Source organism: Phasianus colchicus, chromosome 6 (assembly GCF_987193195.1).
Source record: "Phasianus colchicus chromosome 6, bPhaCol1.hap1.1, whole genome shotgun sequence".
NCBI lineage: Eukaryota > Metazoa > Chordata > Aves > Galliformes > Phasianidae > Phasianus > Phasianus colchicus.
In genome coordinates, this window is record NC_143441.1 from 4,036,853 (window position 1) to 4,063,717 (window position 26,865).

Genomic DNA, 26,865 nt, shown 5'->3' on the forward strand with positions numbered 1-26,865 from the left:
CAAATGCAAAAAAGCAACACATTCATCTGACCAAGGCTATTGAAGAACAGTCTGAAACAAGACCTCAGAGATACACAAGTAATCACCAAGCCATCTTGATGTTAAGTGAATCCCGTACTTCAAATAATTAAAAGCAATACTGTTCACTTATTACACTGCTAGCCATTTCAGAAAAAGATCTGCTTTGACAAAAAAGTGATTTCTCAACAACTGTTAATTATTAGAATAATGAACACAGGATCTCTACAAACAACTTAAAAAGGAGAAGAACAGTCACTCTCCTCTCTGGAAAGAAAGAAACAAAGCCTCTCTCTCAAACTATGTCCTTCAACAACTTTGAATTCTAAGTCTGGACCATTTCTAATATATTCCTTTGTTTCAACATTTTTAATTCTTTACAGTTTTAACCAGAAGTTCTGGTCATTGTGAATAATCCTTTCCATCCACACACTAATGCAAGGATTCCACTATCTTAGACATGCATTTTCTGTGGACTGGCCAACACAGAGCATCAACAGTTCAGAATGGGAGTCATAGCAGATGTTAGGGTTGGGCTGTTTTCTATTTAGTTTTTGCTTTGTTTTTAAAGAGGGGGGATGGGATGACAGTAGGATGCTTCTTAAAAGTGATAAAAAACATCCTTATATTTTTAAGATCTCAAGTTTACCAATACTGAGTACTTCCAAAGAGAAAGCAGAGTGGCATTTTAAGCGCAGTGTTTTTACAAGCTCTTGCAACATGCTTAGTACTACAGGTATCATTTCTGCAAAACTGTCCCAGTTTTTTTTCATAAAGTCCCCTATTTTTGTTTTATTAAAATTAATACAGCGTGTTTTTTTGGAAGCAGTTCCATCATATATTTATCTCTGAAGCAAACATCCATCTTCAAAATGTTTACATGGTATGGACTTCCTCTACAGATAAGCCACTCAATATATATATTAGTATATTGTCCTTTTTGTTTGAACAGCTGTTTTCTCACACAATCTGTCATAGCTCTACTCCAAACATATTAAAGCCTCCAAAATAACATTTAAAGAAGAAACTAGAATAACTGATAGGAATTCACTTACAATTTTATTTCCTCTCCATCATGCTCCTACTAAACTCTGTAACCTTTTGAAAAGCGTGTCATCCCAACAACAGTAAAACAAAAGTAAAATATACAAACTTAATCATCACTTATATGCTTGTTGGTGTACATCAAGTACTGATGTGACTGCAGGTCAGAAGGAAAATGAACACCAAAAGAATTGCAAAAAATATACTAGTGAGATTTTAAGAATCTTCCCAAGCTCAATTAGCAATTTTATTAGCTAGAATGAGTACATTTTAGTCGTGTTTAATTTATCTATAATGAGGTAATGTTGTTTTCACAGTCAGTAAAACCTTATTTGCATTATAAGGATGCTGTCTTTCAATTCTTAACATTTAGTTCTATGACCAACAAAATTTTAAAAGATATTAAAAATAGTGACAGTAAACCAACAAGAAGTCAGCTTGGTGAAGATTAAAACAGCTAAGTAGGATGGCATCATCTCTTTAATTATAAGTACATCCAAAATGAAAGTGAATTAGAATCATAGAATCAACAAGATTGGAAAAGACCTCCAAGATCATCCAGTCCAGCTGTCCACCTACCACCAGTATTTCCCACTAAACCATGTCCCTTAGGACAACATCTAAAGGCTTCTTGAACACCTCCAGGAATGGTAACTCAACCACCTCCCTGGGCAGTCCATTCCAGCTTCTGATCACTCTTCCAGAGGAAAAAAAATTTCCTAACATCCAACCTGAACTTCCCTCGGCATAACTTGAGACCATTCCCTCTAGTTCTATTGGTAACTGCCTACCAGCTGCTAAAAATGATCTTAACCCCAATTCTGTACTCCAAACAGTTTCCCTAATTGTTACTTGAGCATACGTTCCTGAAATACCAGCTCAGAAGACAGCAAAAAAAACACTGTTCCATTCAAGAACGTCAGAGGTCTGTAAGAAAATATACTCATAAAACTGATAATGCAGATATAGTTTCCCAAATTAGGCATGCACAACTCAAAGTAAGCTTAATACCTAACATTCTCAATATCCAGCCATCCGTCGTACGTATCGATGTAATTAACATTCAACCTTGATTTTGAAAATCTCAGTCCAAGTAACAAATACATAACACCACAATATATATATTAAAATTCTTAATTATAAAGGCTGTGCACCTGTTTCCTGCAGTACAATTGTAACAAAGCCATGAACAACAGAAGCACAAGTCACAAGAAGTTTCAGAATAGCTTTTATTTAAACTTGTATCTCTGTTTCCAACAGATGTAACAGCACTGACTGCCTAAAGAATACAATAAACCTCTTCAAATTTAAGATTAAATCTTACACAAAAGTAATGCTTAAAAAAAAAAAAAGACAGTAAATGGATATGGATTTATGTCAGAATAAAAGTGTCACTGTTCCTAAATAAACCTTTCCTAGGTACATCAACAGAAAGAACATAAGTTTACAAGTATTTAGTAAAAGCCTACAGGATGTAACCTACTTAAAACTGCAGCTCTTAATCTCCAAACAATATACAGCTCCTTTCTACAGTTATTTACCCTAACAGTCAGAAGGGCAATCACTTGAACAAAGGGAGCTTTGTGTTTGTATGCTGCATGAGATAACATGTACTTCTTGCAATTTCCTAAGTAACACTACTTATGTTACAGTACAATAACATCTCCAGACAAATAAATAGGGTTTTTTTTCAGCCCTCATAATACTCAAGAGTTATGAAAGAAGACATACCTGTCAATGCTTTTTCACAGTACAATTATATCTTACCTTTCTTCCGAGTTGTACAGCCGCGCAAGCCCAAAATCTGCAAGCTTTATCTGCCCTCTGGTGGAAAAAGGAAAGAATTATTTAGGAGTTAACCCTGCTAAAACTAGTTGAAGTTTCAGATTTTCAGACAGCTGCAACTGAGCTTCAGGAAATGCCTTACAAATCACGTATCTCTTCAATTAATAAATACACTAACCTACTCACTATTAAAGAAAAGCAAGCAAAATTACATACAGTGACAAAGTGGAATTTACATCAGTGTATGCTACTCAAAATTTAGGGTGTATGCTGTTAAACATTCAAACCAACAACTCTGCAGGAAAAAAAAACTGATGGACAAAACTTCTTTTATTTTTTGATGCTTTGATAGTTGAAGTAGTGCTAGCATAAGGATTTGTACAGCAAAAACAACAACAAAATCTAGCAACAACCCTACTTCCTTCCAGCAAGTCTAAGCACTGTTTTGTTCCTCTGAAGCTTAAATATGGCCTTCAAATCAGGATAACCAACCAGATAAGGGCTTCTATTTTTGCCAGCAGCCAATTTGCTGAATGATACAAGCTCTAAGCCCTTGAGTTTTCCCATACAGGAGAGGAAATGTGGATGATACAGAGCTTTCCCTGGCTTTCTTCATTTGCTTTTGCCACAAACACTTTCACTACTCGATGAGAAAGCTCTACCATCTATGAAGCTGGGATGGTTTAAACATAAAGCAACCTGCATACATGGAAAACATTTGGCAATGTTACATGGATTCTTTGTTTCGGTTTGTTTTCCCTGTAATTATGACTTTCAAATAAATTAAAGTTTTGGCTATTTCATCAAATTACAGCAAGACTTGCAGATATGTGAGAGAATGACAGTTTTGTGATAACAAAATATACAGATCACAGTTTGTATTTCTTTTTTCCCCTTATCCATATGCCTGAAATTACTGTAACACTTCATGGTGATGCCCCAAAAGCAAATAAATGTTTCCCTATAACATGTACTTTTATTCTTCAGATCCTGTATTTGTAGAATATCAAACAATTTTTGAGTACATATGTTTAACTTGCATAGCTAAAATACATAAAATTCATGTCTTTCACTTTCAGGCTGTAATGGTAATGGGATTTTAGAAGCATTGGCTTAAAATTATATGAATCAACTACGTTTTTCTTCTTCGAGTGGAAATCTCTAAGATACTCACAAAATATCCTAGGGGAAAATAAGTTTATCCTAGAGTCAAGGGAGCATGGTACAGCAGAAAGCACTGCCTCTACTGTAACGTGCTCTTCTCCAAGTTATATCTCAGCTTCTGAGCTCCCAGACGTGCACAGTGACAGCATCACCACTGGACTAACAGACAAGAAAGATCAGGTGAATGGGCAAGGTGAGCTATGTGGAGGCAGGTGTACATCTTTTCAAGAGTCTATATCAGAGTCTTGCAAGGTTGGTGGCATCCAGAGCTGAAAACAGTCTAATATTAATTTTTTAAAAAAGGACAAAAAAGGGAAATTCCATTTGGACAAAACTGGGACAGAACTAGGGCCCTACTAAATAAGATGTCTGATCATTTTTGCCCAGTATTTTATCTCCAACAATGGCGTAAGCAGATTTTTAAGGAGAATGTGAAACTTCCCAGCTTTGAGGCTCACCTTCCTTCCACACAACAAGCACCCAGGACCACTGAATTAGGGATCCCTGTCTAATGCTTTTAGCAGATTTTAATGACGTCCATGAACTTGTCTTGTCCTTTTCTGAATCTTATGATACTAACCTGAAAGCTTCCTGAGTCAGCACAACCCAGAAGCTGACTACCTGCTCTGTACAGGTAAGAATATCTATCAAATCTGAAGAAGATACTAGTTTCTATTGTTGCTCCTTAGTTTTAATACAGTTGGATGTAGTGAACAGGAGTTCTGTATTAAAGTTATGTGCTAGCTTCATAATTTTCCACACCACAATCATACACCTGCTTTAAAAGAGTCTGGTTTTTTGAGTATTCCTCCTCCTACTCTTTAACCAACTTTAGCTGCCCTATGTATACTCTGCAATTCTATTTTGTTTCTTTTGAGATACAGGTATAAGAATTCAAGACAGAGACAGAAGTTCTACACAGTAAGAAAGCACTGCATCTCACCATCAGTATCCTTCCTAACAGTGAATTGCAGTTGTGATTTTAATTTTTGCTGCTGCTGCACATTCAACAAAAGCATGTTTACTAATATGTTTTCTTGGTTTTTAACCACTTGTGATTATAAAACTTCTCTCCCTTTGATAGTGGCTGTAATTGCAAGCCAAAACATGATTGAGAATACCTACTCAAATACTGTTTTAAAGTATTATCCTGATTAATAAGGGTGAAGACTTCCAAATTCTGCCACAAAGAAGCAGCTATCCACACTTCATTTTGAAATGATGGTAAAATGAATACACAAACATATTTCCTAAAACTCTGTTTTAATGTATTGAACTCAGATAACTTTTCCCCATACTCTCACTTAACAGGCACATGTTTTAACCTTGCTATTTTAACATACAACTTTAAAAGATAACTGCCAGATCCAGTGTCAAGCAGAAATATTACCAGATTATTATTTTACAAGTGATTTCTAAATAAGCTAGGCAATCTATAAAAAAAACTTTGGCTCATGGATTAAAGCAGGTGAACTGTAAAGATTATAAAAAATGATTTAAATATGATCCCAACATACAACATGTACATACTAGAAGTGTTATTCATACCTATTATTTAGTAGAATATTTGAACATTTTATATCTCTGTGCAAAAAGTTCTTCTTATGGCAGTAGGCCAAACCCTCCATCAGCTGTCTCATAAATGATTTTATATGATTTTCATTAAAATGAACCAAACCAGATTCCAGCAGTCCCATCAAATCATGGTCCATATATTCAAATACCAGATAAAATGCACCTAGAAAGGAGAAACAGGAAACAGAAAGAGAGAGACTGATTTATCAGCAGTCCAAAAACACTATTGCTCCCTACTTTTGAAAGTGGGAATTGTTTTTCACACAACTATTTACACGTTTTTGCAACATGAAATGAGTTGCACCTCATTTCCTATAACAGCAATAAAATAATATACTGAAGTGTTTTCATAATATTGCTTTTCCATGGAAATAATTATTCCAGTCATTAAACGCTTGTGAAAACAAATAATTCTACAATGCATTGCTTTATCTTACATAAACACAAGTTCTTCCTATGGCTCCTCATGAAAACATGCCACAAGGCAGAGTCGCCAGCCACTAAACCAAGTACTAGATCAAACCGTCCAGGGCCCAATCCAACCTGGCTTTAAACATCTGCAGGGATGGAGCATCCTCTCTGGGCACCCTGTTCCAGCACCTCACCACTCTCTCAGTATGTGGCCATACCTCACCTTAGCTCATCTTATTTCACAAATAAACCCATTAAAGCCACAGGTCTTTGATATACAGAAGTATTTCTACAAAGGAAACATGTTACGTACATGTGAGGCAGCAACAGACAACCTCCAGCACAATGTTATGTTTAGCACTGATTTTTTCTCGTTTTTAACTCTAGGGCAGAGACAATGCAGACCCTTGAGAGCACTGGTTGCAATGCAGAAACTACATTAGTGGGATCTGTCTATCTTCTATTTTCAAATATCTCCCCGAGAGACTTCAAAGCTTCCACTTCAAAGTGGAAGAAGCTTCTCCCCAACAAGAACTCACTACAGGTTCTAGCTTCCAAATGAGAAGTTCCAATTCAGAAGCTAGTGCAAGTCCTGTAGCAGCAAGGGGAATTCAGCTTGCTAAGACATACATTCACAGCCAGATTTTGGCAAAGTGATGTGCTTTCTTGCACAGTGAAAATGAAAGGGAAAAGCGCTATCAAGTTTAAATTGTATCTAGTATTTAGTATTTAAACAAACAGGTAAAAATTACACATTAAGTGCAAAACTTGAGACAAAGATCAGTGAAAAGCAGCTAAACTAAGGGCCACTGCCCAAGAGACTGAGGTTCATGGCTTTTAATCCATCTCTTTTTGTCCTGCTGTGGACAGCAGGATGGAGGAAGTAAGATACCATTTATAAAATACTCATCTGGGTGCGCAGAGGAGGTGGAGCAGAAGATAAATCACCCAGATGCAACACAGTCCCACCGCTTCAATAAAACGAAGGAAAGAAAAGCATCGAGAGCCATACAACAACAGAAGCCTGCTGAGTTAATATCTACCTAAACCATTCAGCAGTGCAGCTCACCAGTTCTACACAGTAAAGCACAGAGGCTCCTAATCTTGGCCTTTGAAAGCTGGACAGCCAGCAACCAGTGTAAGTTCTGCTTGACTGACAATTGCTGAAAGACAAAGCATGACGGATTTGAAAACCCCTCGAAACAAACCACGTGATACTAATGCAGCAGTGCCAGAATAATTTACACGTCCCCTTCAGAAGATGTCAGCTCAACAAAAGTGAATACCAACAACCTACCAAGACCGAGTGCCTGCTCAGAAACGCTGAGGTTCAGGTCCCTGCTGCAGGGAGTGCCTGAGCCTGTTGCTACCCCTGCAGGATGGTAGAGACACCACCTGTATAAGGTGCATGCAGGTGGAAGATCTGCTCAGCCTGGTGGCAGAGCTCAAGGAAGAGGCAGAGAGATTAAGGAGCATCAGGGAATGAGCACAGGAGATAAGACTGATAGAGCAACTCCCTGCCACATCTACAAGAAAGGCTCTATAGTGATACACCCCAAAAAGTGGCAGAACCCCTGCCCTGCACTGTCAAGGCAAAGGACCTAAGAGATGGGGAGGAATGGAAGCAGGTCCCTTTTTGGCATCACAGGAAAACACTCTCCCTACCTACCTCACCCTCCCAGGTGCCCTTATGCAATAGGTTTGAGGTTCTGGAACTCAAGGGACAGGTAAGTGAGAATGCTATGGAAGGTTCAACCAAGAGGCTGCCTAAGGCAAGGAGGTCAACTCCATGCCTCAAGATTGCCTCTAACAAAAAGGAAATAAGTACAATTCCCTTCTGAGGTGAATAGAGGCCTCCAGACATAAATCAGCCAGACCCAACCTGTACAGTATTCCATATACCTACCATACGGGAGGGTATCCCGTTTGTATTTCTACATGTAGTGTGCTGCCTCACTAAGGCCCAGGTCAGAGACATTCCTAGGAGACACCTTAGTCCATTTCACCCTTCTGATTATTATCCCTTATTGACAGTAAGTGAAGTCACTGAGAAAAGCCTGAGGGCTATCATCAAAAGGGACTTCAGTGGACTGTGATGGAGCAGGAGTACATTGTAGGTGTTCTCCTCTATCCCTTCAGCGGCAGGGATACTGAGAGGAGCAGGAAAATCCATCTGAAAAAAATACATGGCTGAGAGGCTGGTGTCACCACAGGAATTTATTATTATTATTATTTTTTTTTTTTAACCATGGGGCAGTTTCCTTGGCACCTGGCCTCATGGCTGCTGATGGGGTCAACCTAAGTCACTAGGGAAAGAATTCAGGATGGATTCACTGAAGGTCGTTAAACTTGGTTTGAAGGGGGAAAGGTGTGATAGCAAGCCTACCCATGGCAAGGTGTGGGATAGAATAGCTAAGTTCAAGGGACAAGGTGCTAGTCAGATGCCCCTAACCTACTGCATGTTAGGAGGAATGTACTAGGCAGCAAGCTGGTGAAGCTCATCACCAGGGTTTTAAACAAGATTTGATGGGTCAAAGGAAATGTACTGCTAAGAAACAGAGAAGAGTCAGGGAACACTGTTGCTTTAGGGAGCAAGAGGGAAAAACCCCAGATTTTTTCCAGAGCTTTTTGGGAGGACTCGTTATGGAAGGTAATGCAGCTGAAAGCCTGGCCAAAGTACCTCTGTAGCAATGCAGCAGTATGGGGAAAAAAAGCAGGATGAACTGGAAAACTACAATTTTACTGCTATCACAGAAACATGGTGCAATGATTCACAGAACTGGAATACCATTACTGAGGTATGAGCCTTTTAAAAGGGATTGGCAAGGTAGGAGAGATAAGGGAGTTGTCCTATGTGTTAAGAAGTGGATGAACTGCCAAGAGCTGCCCCTGAGAAATAATTATGAATAGGCTGATAGCTTATGGGCTACAATTAGGGACTGACCCAATAAAGGGCATCTGGTGGTTGAGGTCTACTACAGGTCACCTCATCAAGGGAAACCTGCTGATGAGACCTTCTTGTTTTACCTGCAAGAGGCAGGCTCCCATACTGGTGGGGGATTTCAACAGCTTGGATATCTGCCAGGAAAACACCACTATGAACTGCAAGTAGTCTAAGAGACTTCTGGAGTCCATGGACAACAACTTTCTAGTTCAGGTACTAAACAGACCTACCAAATGCGAAACACTATTGGACCTGATGCTCACCAACACAAAAGAGATTATTAAATAACTTAAGATCAGAAGCAGCCCAGGTTGCAGCGATCATGCCCTGATTGAGTTTGTGAACTTGAGGAACGTGGGCCTGGCAAAGAGTGGAGCCAGGACCTTGAACTTCAGGAGAGAAAACTTCAGGTTGTTTTAAGGAATTGTGGGAAAAGATCCTGTGGGGACAAAGGAACAGAACAGAGCTGGCAGCACTTTAAGAATGCCTTTCTGAGAGCACGAGAACTGTCCATCCCCCAGAAGAAGAGATGAGGCAGGAAACCCACATGGCTGAACAAGAGCCTTCTGGTCAGACTAAGGGAAAAAGAAATATACAAGCAGAGGAAGTGGGGATGGGTGGCCTAGGAAGAATATAGGGATGCTGTCTGGATGTGCAGGGATGGAGTCAAGAAAGTCAAGGTGCAGATGGAATGGAACTTTGCAATGGATTGTTTAAATACATTAGGCAGATGAGACAAGCAAAAGAGAGCGCAGTCCCTCTTATAAATGAAAAGGGAGAACTGGTCTCTTCAGACATGTAGAAAGTTGAGGTACTTAGTTCTTTGCCTTGGTCTTCATGCCCAGTCAGGCTTCTCATGCTTCTCCTTTAGCAGGACAAAATCCCAGTGTAAGAGCAGAGCAAGTCTGTGACCATCTCATGAGGCTGAATGTGTACAAGTCTATGGGGCCAGATGACATACATTCCAGGGTTCTGAATGAAAAGGCTGACATGGCCAGCAAGCTGCTCTCCATCATACTTGCAGAAAAACTGTCAGTCAGGCAAAGTCCCCAGTGTCTGGAAAAAGGAAACCATCACTCCATACTCAACAAAGGGAGAAAGGAAGACCTGGGAAATGACAGGCTAGTGAAGCTCACATCAGTGCCAGGGAAGGTCATGCAGTTGATCCTCCTGGAAGAGATGTTAACACACATGTGGAAGTCATCAGAGATGGTCAGCACGGCTTCACCAAGGGGAGACCATGCCTGACCAATGTGGTGGCATTCTGTGATGGAGTGACAGCACCAGCAGACAAAGGAAGGGCAACTGATGTCATCTATCTGGACTTATGCAAGCCCACTAACATGTTTCTGCACAACATTCTCACCTCTAAATTGGAGAGGACATGGATTTTAAGGCTGGACTATTAGGTGGATACAAAATTGGCTTAAATGGTCATAGCCAGAGGATTGTTGTCATTAGTGGATGATCGTGGAGGACCGTGGCTAGCAGTGTCCTCCAGAGGTCTGTCTTGGGATCAGTGCTCTTCAACATCTTCATCAATGACACAGATAGAGAGATTGAGTGTACCCCTCAGCAAGTTTGCTGATGACACCAAGCTGAGTGGTGAGGTTGACATAATAGAAGGAAGAGACACCAACCAGAGAGATCTGGAAACACTCAAGAAGCAGGCACACAAGAATCTAACGAGGTTTAACAAGATCAAGTACAAGATGTTGTACTTGTGTCAGGCAATCCCAGATAGCAGTACAGACCGGGAGAAGAACTCACTGAGAGCAGCACTGTGGAGAAGAACTTGGGGTTCCTGATAATTTAAAAGCTGGACATGAGCCAGCAGTGTGCTCTTGCAGCCCAGAAGGCCAACAGTATCCTGGGCTGCATCAGAAGAGGGGTGGTCATCAGGGAGGGTGAGGTGATTGTGCCCCTTCGCTCTGCCCTTGTGAGGCACCATCTGAAGTATTGTGTCCAAGAGTGGAGTCCCCAGTACAGAAAGGATGCAGAGCTGTCAGAGCAGGTCCAAAGGTGAGCCACAATGATGATCAAAGGGCTAGAGCACCTCTGCTATGAAGAAAAGGCTGAGGGAGTTGGGCTTGTTCAGCTTGGAGAAGACTCCAGGGACACTTCATTGCAGTCTTCCAGGATTGAAAGGAGCCTTGCAAGCAGGAAGGAAAACAAGTTTTTTCACATGGTCTGATAGTGACAGAACGAGGAGGAATGGCTTTAAACTGAAAGACAGTAGATTTAGATTAGATGTTAGGAAGAAATTTTTTATTCAGAGGGTGGAGAGGCACTGAAACAGGTTGCCCAAAGAGGTTGTGGATGCTCTCTGGAGGCATTCAAGGCTTGGATGGATGGGATCCTGGCAGTCTGATCTAGTGGTTGGCAACTCTGCTCGTGGCAGGGGGTTGGAACCAGATGATCTTCAACGTCCCCTCCAACCTAAGCCATTCTATGATCTGTCAGAGTTCAAGCTTCTTCACAGGTTATGATAAACTATTAAAATCAGTCTGCTAGCTTTGGCAGTGTATTACAAATCTCATTTTCAGTATTATTCAAACTATTTTTGAAGTGATCATAGTTGCAGAACAGTTACTAAGCAAACTGAAGTGAAACTTCTGCTAGTTTAATTTGAGAGAACTGTGGTGCCATTTTCTGATGTCTGTAATTTCAGTCAACAAAAACAAAATTGCTTTATCACACTTGATCATTTCAAATTTCCGCGGGTTTTCATTAGACCAGGAGTTCTGACACTTAGTGTTTTGTAATAGGAAAATAAGCTATAGATATTCAAGAAGTAAACTGTGTATAGCTAAAAGTTCTTTCATTACACCACTGTCTGAGTTTATGGTACCCTTTAGTTTATGCTATACAAATATCACAAATATTCATTTCTCAAAAAGGAAAACATTACGGACAGAAGAATCATCCTTTCCTTTATGATGCCATGATGTTCAATAATAGGAAGTTATGTCCCAAAATGACACACTTTTGTTTTGTGGGTAGCTAGCTTTGCCCAATACCCATATATCTGTAAGCAATGCCATATCACCTACAGCTCTGTTTCAGTACAGTATATACAATTCAAATACACCCAGAATTACTTATCTGATTTTAATGTTGCTCTTCTTATTGCTGTTCTATTAAAGGCCTGCACTCCCTGATAAGTACCTGTGGGGCAGGAGGAAGCCTATAGTCAATTTCCACATGCTGCAAAAAGGCACTGACGGGGGTTGCATCTTCTCCTGTTTTTCACTGCTAATGCATGCAGCTGATCCCCCATTTCTTCATCTTCTGAGACTGTAAGAGTCCTTATTGTCAGTGCACATGTGCAGAACAACAGTGGGAACAGCTGAAGGGTAGCCTAGTTCTGAATATGGGATAACAGCAGCTGAATCTGTTAGGGAGGTACACGATAAACAAAGGAGACTTGTGGGGAAGCAGTTCTAGCCTTACTTCTTTGCTCTGCACTTAGGAAAACTCATCTGTTAAATCATTATGCCAGTGAAAATTGATAAGGGTCAGAAAGTAAGGTACTGGTTTAGAATAACTAAAGAATTAACACATCTTCTCCTCTACATGCATTTCATGGAGCTCTAACAGCATTCAAGTTTCCTCAATGAAAACACAAATAAGCTTGACTATAATGTGATTGAGCTATGCAGACAGAATTACTAACTCTACAAGATTTTCAGGTGAGCCAAAAAGAACTGGCAAAACAGTTTGTGCAACACGAGCAGTCTGGTTTTTGGACTGTCGTCAGCACAGACTCAGTAAGGCAGGACATAAAGTTATGCCTTTGTTCCTACACTAAGATTCAAGTGCTTTGGGCAGAGGGAAAAGGGAATAATCCAAAAACCTAACCTAATGGCAGCTTTTAAGACAATTTTTCCAAGTGTAGTTTCATGAGAAAAGTTTTTGGGATTCCTAAAATTAATCTGATCAGATACAGTTCAGACAATCTGGCCACTGAAGATTTAGAGATGCCATATTATGTAAAAATTTCCATTCAATCTTTGTATATATGCATTACAATAGTATCCTATAAATAAAAATGCTCTAAAAGGGAACCCTGCCTCATTCTATGAATGGCATATAGAGCGCTGAGTTGCTGAACACATTTTCATTTCACTAATAAATCTCCCTCAGCTCCTTCCATGTTATATATAGATAATATTTTTTGCTTGATTGATTAGAGATAATTGGATTATATTTAATCTTCCATTTCCTTAACATTTCTCCTCCAGGACTCATGATATACCAGATTCCAAGATAGTTCTAAACACAACTTGTCAAGCAGAGCTTCAAAATCTAAGATGACATTTTCCAATTCCTTGAAGTTATAGTGCTTTTAAGAAAACAGACACTCATCTTTTCTTTCTACTTAAGTCACACAAACCTATTTTCTAATTTGAGAAACACCAAAGACATAGCCTATGAATTAATCATCTTAAAACTAAATAAAGCATCACTGCCATACTTATCTTTCCACTTAGGTATCACAAGACAGAACAATTTTTTCTGCTTAAGACAAACTTAGCCTAATAGAACCATAACTTTCCTATACTCGTTCCAAACCAGCATTCAGTAACGCACGCAGAAATGGAAAGAACCACTCACAGGCATTCATTAATCCTGGTAACTTAGCTGTAGCATGAAGACTGTTACACAGAATCATAGGGTCTGGGCTTGAAAAGACCTCTGGTGATCATCAAGTCCAGTGCCCTGCTAAAGCAGGTTCTCTACAGTAGGTTGCACAGGAAAGTGCAAGTGACCTAGTGGGTCCTGAATATCACCAAAGGAGACTGCACAACCTCTCTGGGCAGCCTGTTTGGGTAAGAAGTTTCTATCAGCTGCTTCAGGAGCAGCAAGACAATCTGGAGGTTTTGGAAATTCAGAGACTTTTGTTTTGTAAGCATTGAGTTTAACAGCCTAAGCTCTAACAAGCTGCTTTGCAGCAAGAGGATCAGAGAGGAGGGAGGAGGGATAACTGGAAGTTGAGATTGCTTAAGCAGGAGAGGAAAACAACATGGGAATAGAGGAATTAGCATAACGTTTAAAGACCTTTTATACCTGCAAACATGCATGAATACAGTGACAAATCCTTAAACTTGACAGAGAAGATGTGAACTCCTGATTCCATCATGGATGCTTGCAAGCTGAGTCAATGAAGAAGAGACATCCTGATCAAAGGGCTACAGGAAGAAACATTCCTTCTTCTAGAGACATCTCACCTTATATTTCTAAAAGACAGATCCCCATGGCTGGGCCAGCATTCACCTAATGTCACTTATCAGCAAGAAAACAAAATGAAAAATACTTGATTATCTACTTAGGTCCATATTTAGGCAGCACCCCTTTAGTTCTTCATTTCAACTGTAAGATCAAAACAAATTCAAAATGCTAATGGCTTTTTTTCCTTTCTGAATGGCTCAAAGCAGCATGCATTTACTGAATTTTCCATTGCTGACTAGACTTCCCAGGAAATTCAGATAAAACTAGCTACCATAGGAACAGAATCCTGTAGTGATGTACTCTCTGATGACTGCATGATTGCTGGCAAGGACTCCTTCCAAAAAACAAGCTTTCAGACAAAGTACTCCATGATGGATACAGGAAAGTAGCTAGCTAAGTTATACAACAACATTCCACAGACCCAGAGTCCTCTTTACTGTATTGTGGTAGATACTGGCTTTCTGCATAAAAGAATCCATTAATTTTTGTACAGCAACTAAATTAAAAATTGAACCGTCTTCAAGTGACCTTGGATTTTAGAATGAGTTACAGAAACAAGCACATAAATCTAAACAGGAAATTCACACACACCAAAACCAAACAAGTTCTGATTTTAACTATACCCCTTCTTTATTAGGGTCTCCCAAGCAAACATCCACATTATCCCTTGGGATATCAATTGTCTCTTCCAGTCGAAAGGAGGAAGAGGAGCCAGTCTACACTCATGCAGCTTAAAATTCAGTGCAACAAAAGGTAAATCAGGCACTTACATGCGTTTAGCAAAAACCAATCATGGCAATTCCATAATTAGACTGTAGATCTTTTACAAACAGCTCAGAGTTGAGAGAGAATTAGAGGACCATCCCAGGTGCACAAGGGAGTCCCAAGAAAAATAAAGAGAACAAACCAGAGATGATAAAAGCCTAGAGTAAGAGAGATGGTCTTCCCAATACTTTTCTTGCAAACTTAGATGAAATGGCTCAACTAATTTTGCAAAGAACTATGGATTTTACTACATCTAAAAAATAAAAAATAACTCTAAGTTTGTTTTAATATGACCTTGTTTTCTTCAATTACAGCTGCATAGGTAAAGCCACAAACCTTCTCAGACAAAAAAAAAAAGAAGAGTGAAGGAAAGCAGAGTTCACAGCAGACTTCATCACAAGCACCAACAGTATCAGAATGCTTCTAGTAACACAAAAAGCTGACACCCACAACTCCTGCACTAGCTCACTGGGAGAAAACATCTTCAAAAATAACCACAGTTCTAGTTCTGATATTATAGGAAAATACTGAGTGGCACCTATAGCTCACTGGTGTGACCAAGCCAAATAAAGTTTTATGTTTTCAGAGAAGCAAAGGAAGTTTTAACAGTATGTTCAGTAGTTTTTTGTCCATTAAATCAACTGTTATGCAGATAAATGCAGAAGACAGCACACAAACTGAGTCAGGTGCACCATTCCTAACTTTACATATAAGCTCCGAACAGTAGGAAGGAAGAGAAAAAGCCTACATTCAGATGAGCTACTAGAGAAATGCACAGAACAGATACTCCTTCTCTGCAAACCCAACATACATGCTATACCCAACAGCACTCATGCATCAGAATCAAGATGTTATGTTAGTAATCAGATGCACCATTCTCCAACTGTATCAAATCTGTCTCATTCCTATCTCACACATGCTAAATATTACAAAGGTAAAAACTTCAGATCTTCATTGTAGAAGATCCACATATAATTCACTTAACTGTATATTTTCCCAATTCATATAAGCAATTTCTGCTTTACCACCGAAGGAAATACTCTTTACATTTGCAACTCACTACTCAAATGTGTTGCATTTCTTTTTCAAATGTTTGGTCTAGGCAGAATTAAAACAAATCCCTTCTACAAAAGCTATTGTTGAGATAACAACACAAGCTGGCTGAGCTAAAACACTGTAAGAAACTTTTCTTGTACTCTCTGTAGTTTAATATTCTCAACAACATTTTACTTCTAAGTCAGTATAAGCTTAGGCCACTAAGAACATGTAACAGCTCAAAAGCATCAGGAAAACATGGTACAACTAAAGCCACGACGTTTGTAGATCAATGGTACTATCTTATGAAACATCCTTTAAGTAAGTACTGTATAAAATGTGACAAACATTTACTGAATTGCAAGGACGCTCTGTTTGATGCATTTTAAACTTCTGAAATCCCAATTAAAAACCAAACAAAAAGTGAACGAGTAGATGAGTAACAGATCAGATGATAACAGGCAGTCTCAGACAAAAATTACTTTTATGCATACAACTAAAGGAACATGTGTTGGTAGGAATGTTCTCATTCTCTAATTCCACAAATGAGATTTCAGCAGTAGGGGATTTTTAACAGCTATATTCCAAAGTTAAGACAATCATAACAAACATTAAGCATAAGCATATTCATGAGAAGGCAAACACTTTGATTCTACTGTAATAATGTATGTCACTACCACATCAATATTTGCCATGGTTTACCATGAAAATGACTGAACTTCCCAATTGCTTTTGCTCTCTGCATAGACTACAACTTGCCCAATACTTCTCAGCTACAAATCTCCATCTCCTCATTAGAGAAATACAGATTGCGGTAGCCTGGAAAAAATAAAATTCCATCCTTTCAGAAACAAACCATAATAGCAGACTTATTATCACACTAATGCTTTCCAAGAGACTATCTCAAAAATTTATTTTATTCTAGTATCTCCAGAGAAGTCCTTCCCTTGCAGTCTTCTGAAAAAAAGAGAAATAAACCAAAAGATTGACAGTTCAACCTTACACATGGCTCCAAGTAGAAATGGAAAATATTAACTAATGAATATAAATTTATTCAGGGCTCTATGTGGTCTCATTAGCCAAGGTTAGGCCTAATTAAAACTTCATACAAGACTCACATGAAAAGCCTAAGCTGGCTGTTGCAGATCTGAGTTTAAAGTGGGTGCTGACCACTGAAACTGCATAGGTATATCTAGAGGAACTGCTCTGCTGCACGTTTCCTGCTTTTAAACAACAAATAAATGTTCTCAGTGTTGTCAATATATATACCACTTGTGGTACTATACTTTCCAAAGAAACTAGAAAAAGAACTTCTTTCCTGTCTAATTCTGACACTCATCTTCAGAGTCATCACAACATCACATGCTGCTTCTGCTGGCTATGCATATCAGTTACTGTTTCTTTTCCACACTGGTGCTAGACATGCTGCATAGAAGCTCAGGAGGACAGGGAGATAAGTACAGGTTCCAGACTTTAAACTTCCTCCTCTACCAGATTGTATATCTACCTTTAGTGCCATAGGGCACTAAAATACTCCAAACTGAGAGGTTTATAAGACTTGGAGCTGAGAGGACACGGCCTCCAAAGACAAAATGACTACATTTTCAAACAAGCATTTGGTACCAAAAGTCCTTAACAGCAAAACTGCATGCTTTTCCTTTTGTTTCCTGGATTCTCCAAGAAAAAGAGGCTGCAACATCTCAGACAAAACAGACTTAACACTGAAGGAACCAAAACTGTAGGTGTCTGTAAGCCTTGTCCTTGGGGAAAAACAACATTTATCTTTCTAGACTTCAACACATGTGCTCAATTATAAAAAGAAAAAAAAAGAATCAAACACAACCCAAACAACACTGATACTTGCAGTAAAAAGAATAATAATAATCTCTTCAGTGTTGGGCCTGCAACATTCCAAATGATGAGAAAATACTATGAGAAAAATAAAAGGCAAAAAAAAAAAAAAAAGACAAAACCATACAACTCATCCCATATGTAAGAACTTCCCCTTGTTACTAGCTTCCCCAGCCCATGAGTGTCAAGTTAAACACCTGTTCTTTGAAATTGATCCAGCCGAACTAAAATCAAGTTTGTTTTTTTTAAAAGCCACACAAAATATTTACAAAAATGTTTCTATCAACAAGAGGCACAGCTGAACTAAGTAAAGGACTTCCATTAGTAAGTACCAAGTGTCACTGTTTCAAACTTTTAAAAGTGAAACTTCAGCTGCAGAGTAAGTAAGCTACTACATTAAGAACATGAGCAGAACGAGCCACCCTAGTGTTCACACACATACCTTTGTCCTTCTTGAAATCCAAAGCATCTTCCTTATCTGTCACTATTTCCTTCATGTTGATAATGCTTTGGTGATTAAGCTGTCGAAGAATTTTAATCTCCCGAATAGCTGTAATTGGAAACCCTTCCTTTTCATTATCCAATCGAACTTTCTTTAGTGCCACCAATTCTCCTAGGAGAAAATGAAAATTAAAAAAGATCAGCAACAAAATTATGGGGCTTCAGTTTCCTTTGTTTTAAAAATCCATCCCATTTGTTACTGTTTAGTTTTATAATCTCCATTCAGAAATAAGATTTTGGTTCATGTATCGTGCCAAACAGAAACAAAATTAATTCGTGTTGGGAAACAAAGATATAGAGAAACAATTATAAATGAGAATTTTTAGCTAACCTCTATAATAACCATCTTCCACACGTACACCTCACTCGTGTCCTATCTTCCACACCAGGTCTACCAATAAATCCCTACGTAAGAATGGTTATCAGCAGCAGCTTTAGAGACAGAGACCTATGTTTGCTATGGTTTTATCACTTTTATACCACCACAGGTGAGAACGTACAAGAAAGTGAACTGCTCTCCCAAGGGTTTGATCAGAAAGCAAAACAAAGACTGACATGTACCTTGGGAATTGAGATGTTCTACAGGGAGGCCACCAATAGCAATGCAAAGTCACAACCTCCTTTGCTGTCTTGTAACTAGATTAAGTAGAAGTTGGATTCCAAAACAGTCCCTTGTTCAATCAATCCAATAAATAAGGTAAGCCTTCCTGAATACTTTCAAGTCTGTTGACAACAAGAATGTGCCTTGCATGTTGAAGAACAAATACAAAATACTGCAAGTACAAGAACAAAGTTTCAGGAAAAAAATTGCTAGGACAAAGACAAAGAAAAGTGCAAACTGATTTATTGATTCAACATTTCTCACTCATTAGCAAGTTCAGTAAGGAGACAGCTACCAGAAAAGAGAGGACAAAGGGCCTCTGCTCTTCATGAGAGGAGCAGAAATTCAAGTAGAATAGTTGACCTGTATATAGCACAAGGCTGAGAAGAAAGGTACAGATGATACCAACACTCAGAAAGGCAAAACGTAGTGTCAGAAAGATTACTGTGGACATACTGTGACTTGCAGAATAGCTTAATCTGGAGAGAAAAGGCACATCCTGACTGTGCAGGGTTAGAGGTCTCTGAGGTGGCATTTTCAGAAGGCTCAATTGAAATGGCAGGAGGCACAGCACTGAGGAACGCTTGCCACCAGGAGAGCATAGTATTTTTATCAGAAGTTCCTCTGCCCAGTATAAGAACTAAAACACTAATAGAAGCACTTAGACTCTGGAGTAAGTAACGCTTGTTTCCTTCCCCAGGTCATGAAAAAGACCTTCCAGAGAGTTTTCCTCTAAACTCAATGTCCTGATACTACACATCTGAAGTTGTTTTCCCTCAAAGGGAAGATCTTATACTATGTACCGATTCCCACTGAGTAAGCTTCAGAACCACAATCATGTTTTTTTGTGGTTTTTTTGTTGTTATTTTTTAAAACTCTATAGCAGTCAAGAAGGTATAAGCATCCATACTGCTAAAGAAAAAACCCTATAACTGATGCTCACAACCTCACAACTTTGTTAATAAAGGCTATTATTGCATTATAATAAAATCCTTAGGAAGGCAATGTGAGACATGACAGTTTAGTTAGAATTCTCACGCATGTATCTAGAGAGAAATACTACACAGTTCAAGATGCAAGGCAAACAACTGAAGAGACCTAATATTTATCAGTATACTTACTATGCACAGAAGTGGCACTGTTGTGTTTACAGTGAAGAGAAATTTCCCGTATTTGTTTTATTGCAGTCTGAGCTGGATGAAGCTAGATTCTGCAAACTGGAAGGAGCCTTATGTACCCATGATGGAAGATATCTAAAGAATGTACATCAGCTTAATAATTTTGGGTTTCTTTTTTAATAGATTTCTTGAGCTCAAATCAGTTAAATCTAAAAAGACCTTATTCCACACCTCTGCGTATTGAACATATGCAACATATCACATTCCAGTATGATTCAAGATAAATTCAGCTGGAAACAAAGGAATAGCACACGAGTCATCAGGGATAACTTGTGATATCTCTAAAAGTTGAGGTAGACAACAGACATTCAAGTTTACACTGTGGTTGTCCCAAGAAAAAGTTAATGCAGAGGGCCCGCAACCATAAGAATGCACAGTAAAGTCCTTCCCTCAGAGATGGAAAATAGAGGATACCATTGGACCTCAAGGGGCCCAAAAGTTACTTGCATACTCTTAGATTTATGACAATCCTTCAGACAAGAAAAGTATAACAAGATACCTCACAACTCAAACCAGGTATGACAAAAACCTAGGATTGTGATATAGGAGTGAGATAGATCCTAATGCTGCAGCTTATGTCTTCCTAAGTATATCAAACTGTTCTTAAACTTCAAAAGATACTGCCTCTCAGATCATGCCAAGAAGATGGGATGATATACAAAACTGTACGGAAGATGGGAATAACATGGGATCTACTGAAATCTTTTTATCTTTTAAATTTATGTAAGAATAATTATGCAGTTTTCCAGGCACCATAAGATCAGCTCCAGAAAAGACAGTGGTGCAGGTACTAGAGATCACTGTAACATCAAAAGCTGCAAAAACAAGAGAAAACTGATTAACTGCCCTTCATTTTGAGCAAACTAGTTGTTCAAAAAGCAACTGCTACAAAACCTGCTGCTTTGACAGAGCTATTGGTAGTTGTTGCAACAAAGAGGCAGGACAGGCACCATTATACAAAAAAGTAAATTCTCTTGTTAGCATCAGAAATATTCACTAAGGACAGAACATGAATTCAAACCACCTCTGCTCTCAAAAGTCACACTTCAAAGATGTGGCATCAGCTTGAACTGGTGTCTGAAAGAGCAGCTGTGCACTCTCTTCAATCTTGCCTTGAAAAACCCATTGCAGTGCCTATTATAAGATAGTTTGAAGGCCATAAGGTTTGGAAAGGTGGAAGGTTTGCTCTTAACCATACAGGCCCATCCAGTCTAGAGAGCAATAACTTCTGCAAGAGGTTAGAAAATGACTGCCACAGACAAACAACCAGAAGCTTGGTTGTAATTGGATTAGAAAGCTAACTGTACAAAGACCACAATCTCAGGAAGGCTGGAAGAAGCTGGAAGAATGATGTGTAATGGCTCCAAAGGTGCGACTTAAGAAAAGATTTGTGACAGTTCAACTAGAAAACCTAAGGCTTGAAAATTCAGACAAGAATGGAAAAAGAAGCACAATTACACTGCTCATTCTTCTGGAGATCAGAAAGAAGGCTGCTATGTGATCATACGTGCTTCAGCTACTGCTGAAGTAGGAAATTATACAGCACAAATAAGCCAGAAGGGCAAGGAGTCACAAGAACTACTGATTGAACTTAAAACCAACAAGCAAGGTACAGCACATCTGTGGAAACAGATTTGAGTGTGTTATCTATTTAGAAGCAGTGACAACATTCCTGCATATCATAATGGTGATTGCTTGCTCATTTCAGCAATAGTTTAAGGTGAGATCTAGAAGTTAGGTCTCTGCTGTGCTGTCAGCTATACTGTAAGAAAAATATCTGATATGCAACATTTCAGGACCGCACTGCACAGATATATATTCTCTTCCTACTAGCAGCTAATGCCAATCAGAGTACAAAGAAGGAAAACAGCTAAATCTCACACCCAGCTTAATTCATTTTTGCAGCCTCTTTACAAATTTTATTATTCTTTATCATTCTATCAGTGTTACCATTTTGTTTCCTCAGAGTACTTACCCTCTTTTCTTCACTACTTCATATTGTGTACTGAGCATTGAAGTTCAAGAAATCTGACTTTAAATAGAGATTAAGACTACCCAGCATATACTTTCAGTCACAGCTTTACAAATAGATGATTTTTAAGACAGCAAAAGATAGACAAATGTGAGATTAAAAACAAAGCACACAACTAAAATATTTCAAAATGTTAGAGGAAAGAATAAGATTTTATTCAATTATAAAAACAAACAAAACCCAAACCCACTGACTTCAGAATTGCAGGAGTAAGTTCACATTTTTTAACCTACCTGTGTCTTTATCCCTGGCTTTGTAAACTTGTCCATAAGTGCCTTCACCAATAATACCAATGATATCAAATTTATCCACACAGCGTTTTCCCCAGTCTATTTCTTTTTCTTTTGTTTCACCATGTCGTGGTCCACATATTCTAGAAAACAAGGATTTTAAAGAATATAGCTACTTGAAGAATGCAGCTAATATATACAAGGATCATCTTAACCTTGAAGTAATTCAACACTGAATATTCATGAGACATTATTAAATAACAACCTTACTACCACTAACCAGCAGCTATTACTACAAACGATGCAGTTTGATTTAAGACTATGTAGTATGAAGGAAGCTGTTACAAAGCAGAAGCACTTCGAACAGAATACATTTTTAGGAAACTATTATCACTTCTGCTCCCATGGCAGACTTTAAAATAAAAAAATAAAATAAAATAAAGTAATAAACATACTTTGGTCTCCTCTTGCTGTGTAACTGAACTGTTGGTTTCTTTTCTTCAGGACTTTTGCCTAACTCAGCTCCTCCAGGCAACTCAGGTGGAAGTGGCAAGTCTGCAAGCAGATGGCGAAGTTTCTTCTCTGTTTCTTTAACTGACTTCACTGTAATATTCTCTCTCAAGCTACTAAAAAAGAAACAATTTTGCTAGGACATTGAACACAATACAGTGGTATTAAAACAAAGAAAACTTACTGGAGTTCTTTTTGTTGTTGGTACATTCTAAGCTGCTGATACACTAACATTGCTCCCAGAATTGACAGAAATTGAATTTAAGCATTACAAATGAGTTGTGAACAGCTCTAACCAATGCACAGCTGATTATCAAAATTCTACAGAAAATGAGATCAGATGCTAAGACGTCACATTTCTGATGAAAGCTGGTGCTGGATGACATTGCCCATCTTCAAAAAGGGCCAGAAAGGTGATCCTGCTAGCTACAGACCTATCACTCTCACCTCGGTGCCAGGAAGGATATGGAACAGATAATCTCAGGAGCTGTATGGAAACTGTTGTGTCACAGCCTAAACCACTGAACGAACACCTCAGGAAAGAGCCCCATCAGCTGTGGGGTGAAGGCAATTCAGCTGCACGAGCAGAAGGGGTGGAACATGGCTCCACCTCTCTTAGACCCCGTGTAAGGGCTGACTGCCCTGTGGAAGGATCTCCGAGATCCCTCCCTCATGGAGTCTTTCCTGTGAGCCTAGATCTTCAGGGATGTGTGAGCATTTGTCCTTTGTAACACCCATCCGCACTAGTTGCTGTTACACTCCTCTATTGCCTTTCCACTGCATTTATCTTTCCAATTGTACAGGAGCCTTCATAGATCAATCAAAGGTCAACCAGGGCATCAGGCTCAGTCAGCATGGGTTCATGAATGGTAGGTAGATCCTGTCTGACAAACCTGGTTTCATTCTATGACAAGGTGACCCATTTAGTGGATGAAGGTAAGGCTGTCAATGTGGTCTACCTGGACTTCAGTAAAGCCTTTGACAGTCCCCCACAGCATCCTTGTGGAGAAGCTGGCTGCCCACAGTTTGGATGGGTGTACGCTCTGCTGGGTGAAACACTGACTGGATAGCTGGGCCCAAAGAGCTGTGGTCAGTGGAGTTAAATCCAGTTGGCAACCAGTCACAAGTGGTGTCCCCCAGGGTTCCATACTGGGGCTGCTTCTATTTAACAACTTTATTAACAATCTTGATGAGGGGATTGAGTGCACCCTCAGTAAGTTTGCAGACAACACCAAGCTGGGAGGAACTGTTGATCTGCCAGAATGACCTGGATAGACTGGATCGATGGGCCAAGGTTAACAGTGTGAGTTTCAATAGGGCCAAGTGTCAGGTCCTGCATTTTGGTCACAACAACCCCAGGCAACCCTGCAGGCTTGGGGAGGAGTGGCTGGGAAGCTGCCTGGTGGAAAGGGACCTTGGTGTACTGATGGCTGAATATGAGCCAGCAGTGTGCCCAGGTGGCCAAGAAGGCCAATGGCATCCTGGCTTGGATCAGGAATGGTGTGGTGAGCAGGACCAGGGAAGTCATCCTGCCCTGTACTCGGCACTGGTGAGGTCTCACCTCGAGTGCTGTGCTCAGTTTTGGGCACCTCAGTACAGAAAGGACATGGAGGTGCTGGAGCAGGTCCAGAGAAGGGCAACAAGGTGTGTAAAGGGCTTGGAGAATATGGCCTATAAGGAGAGACTGAGGGAACTGGGGCTATTTAGTCTGGGGAAAAGGAGGCTGAGGGGAGACCTTACTGCTCTCTTCCAGTACCTGAAAGGTGCTTACAGTGAGAGCGGGGCTGGTTTCTTCTCACTGGTGACAGGATGAGGGGAAATGGCCTCAAGTTGCACCAGGGTAAGTTTAGGCTGGATATCAGGAAACACTTCTTTACAGAAAGTGTTGTTAAGCACTGAATAGACTCCCCAGGGAGGTGGTTGAGTCACCATCCCTGGATGTGTTTAAAAACCATTTGGATGTGGTGCTCAGGGATGTGATTTAGCAGAGGGTTGTTAGAGCTAGGGTAGTATAGTTGGATTGTGGTTGGACTTGATGATCATTAAGGTCTTTTCCAACCTGAAGAATTCTATGATTCTGTGACAGCAAGCCCTAACAGCCAGAACAAACCTACCTGGGCTTCAGGTTAGGCTTCTGCCATTCATCTAAACTACTCCTCCTCCCCCAAACACTTAGGGCCCAGACTAGTATTGTTTAGAGCTCAGGTGCTGCCAGATACCACAAGTATAGCAATTAAATCTGTAGTCGGACTGACATCACATATAAAAGATTATTCTAATCTAATTCACTTCAGTTTTGATTTTCAGAGATAACTAACTTCATTGTTACAGCTACTGTAAGGCACTGAAAGGCAGTCCATACCATGCTACTTACAGATTCCAATCTCACAGATTTGCAGACACACTCCAGTTTCTATGTGTTTCTAGTTAACAGAATACAAATCAAGTGAAAAATTCCTTCTGCCATGGGTAATTAGCATTTTTATTTATTATTTTAAATCATTAATCCTTTTTTTAATTTTATTTTATTTTTAGGGAACAGACAGTGACAATCTGTCTTGAGAAGAATCCCCAAAACACACAGCAATGTATCTTTATTCTAGAGATGCTCTTCACACTGTAAGGGGGAAATTCTGAACATGCAATGCTTCCTGCAGGATAATCTTTTAAACTCATGGTTCTGTTTTGTCCAGACTTCTTCCTTCAGCTGCATTTTTGCAGATATAACAAATAACTAAACCCGTGATCATTGTTTAAGTAATGACATTGTTTTCTCTCTGATAGGACTCTCAAAATGCTCTGAGTGTACGTTTCCCAAGTTAGTGACATCTGCAAAAATCATCACTGTTCTATTCTCAACATCACTTTTAAAAAAAACTCTTCTGGAAAGGAGGTTTTCCTGCAACTTTCTATCTATGAAACCCAGTTTCATAGATAAAGTAGGAACTTCTATAAATGGAAAGACCATGCTATCTTCTACCATGGAGAATGCACATATTTGTTCATAAATTAATTGCAATGAGCAAATTTTATACATTTAATATAGCATTCCAGCATTTTTGCCTATGTCTGTGCTTCACTATAAAATCAGAAGCCTCGAGAATCTTAGACCACCTATCAAACTACCACTGCCTCAATTCAAAGAGGCACCTCAAGGAACCCATGTACTGTCCTCATTGTTCTGTTCACATTAGCATGAACACAGCAAGCAGTTATCATAATGAAGACCTCAATTTTGAAGTTCAAGTATTTGCATTTCTCTCACAATTCCGCCCTCAAACTTTCAGTATTAGTTGAAGTGCAATATATGAGAAGTTCTGAAACAAGTTTTAAAAGCAGTATGTGAAAACAGAGGCAGCCAAGAGCAGCCTTTTTCAGGTTTGTTAAATCACACACTGCTGGCTACAAGAACAGTCTTCCCTTTCAGCTAACTTTGTCATTGGTTTCCTAACACCACTGTTTCTTTAGGTAGCTTGTTTGTGGTTTTACCAGATTCCTACTGAACATCAACTGACACTACATTAGGAGCCAGCAAGTGCTGTGCAGTACCAAGCTGTCTGTGTTGGCACAATTTCCTACAGCATCTGAATACAATGAACCTTGGTCCTTCTTTCTCCCAAAAATCATGGATCATTTTCCTGTAACGACTCGTGGTTTAACCTGACTTGTTACAGACTTCACATCAGAATGATTAAGATTGCATCCCAAAAGTGAAACAAAGCGAAGCATAAAAGACATTCTATTTCCTGTCACTAATCTTTCTGATGCAGTTTGTTTGCAAGTATTACGTGGGGTTTTTTTTCTGTTTTGTTTTTTTGTGTTTTATTTTAAGAAAATGAGCCCAGTGCTAATAGAACTGTTTAGGTATACTTAAAACAGACATTAAATTAAAAAATACTAATAATGCAAAGTGATGAGACAGCTTCAGGATAGAACCACATTTCATGTTATCACATTTAACCCTGCAAACAAAGCCTGTTAAAACAGTA

The 26,865-nt window shown here is 39.3% G+C and overlaps 1 protein-coding gene and 1 long non-coding RNA gene across 10 annotated transcripts in view; one reads left to right on the plus strand and one right to left on the minus strand.

Annotated features, from left to right (window-relative positions):
• Nucleotides 1-26,865, minus strand: part of CDK13 (cyclin dependent kinase 13) — a 54,187-nt gene that overhangs the window by 12,130 nt on the left and 15,192 nt on the right. For 6 of the 8 annotated variants that reach the window (XM_090142212.1, XM_090142211.1, XM_090142210.1 and 3 more), the window contains exons 3-7: nucleotides 22,822-22,992; nucleotides 22,370-22,509; nucleotides 18,267-18,437; nucleotides 5,560-5,749; nucleotides 2,830-2,886 (exon numbers count right to left, since the gene is read on the minus strand). In XM_090142212.1, the coding sequence (XP_089998338.1) occupies nucleotides 2,830-2,886; nucleotides 5,560-5,749; nucleotides 18,267-18,437; nucleotides 22,370-22,509; nucleotides 22,822-22,992 (729 nt within the window). The remainder of the gene's footprint in view (nucleotides 1-2,829; nucleotides 2,887-5,559; nucleotides 5,750-18,266; nucleotides 18,438-22,369; nucleotides 22,510-22,821; nucleotides 22,993-26,865) is intronic. The other 2 variants (XM_031599393.2, XM_031599397.2) reach the window with 1 other exon arrangement.
• Nucleotides 7,671-16,744, plus strand: LOC149917368 (uncharacterized). 2 transcript variants are annotated; one of them, XR_016467602.1, is made up of 3 exons: nucleotides 7,671-7,839; nucleotides 9,032-9,154; nucleotides 14,811-16,744. It is a non-coding gene; the product is annotated as an uncharacterized LOC149917368 (long non-coding RNA). The 2 variants fall into 2 exon arrangements; XR_016467601.1 differs by lacking the exon at nucleotides 7,671-7,839 and having other exon boundaries at nucleotides 7,950-9,154; nucleotides 14,811-14,926; nucleotides 15,253-16,744.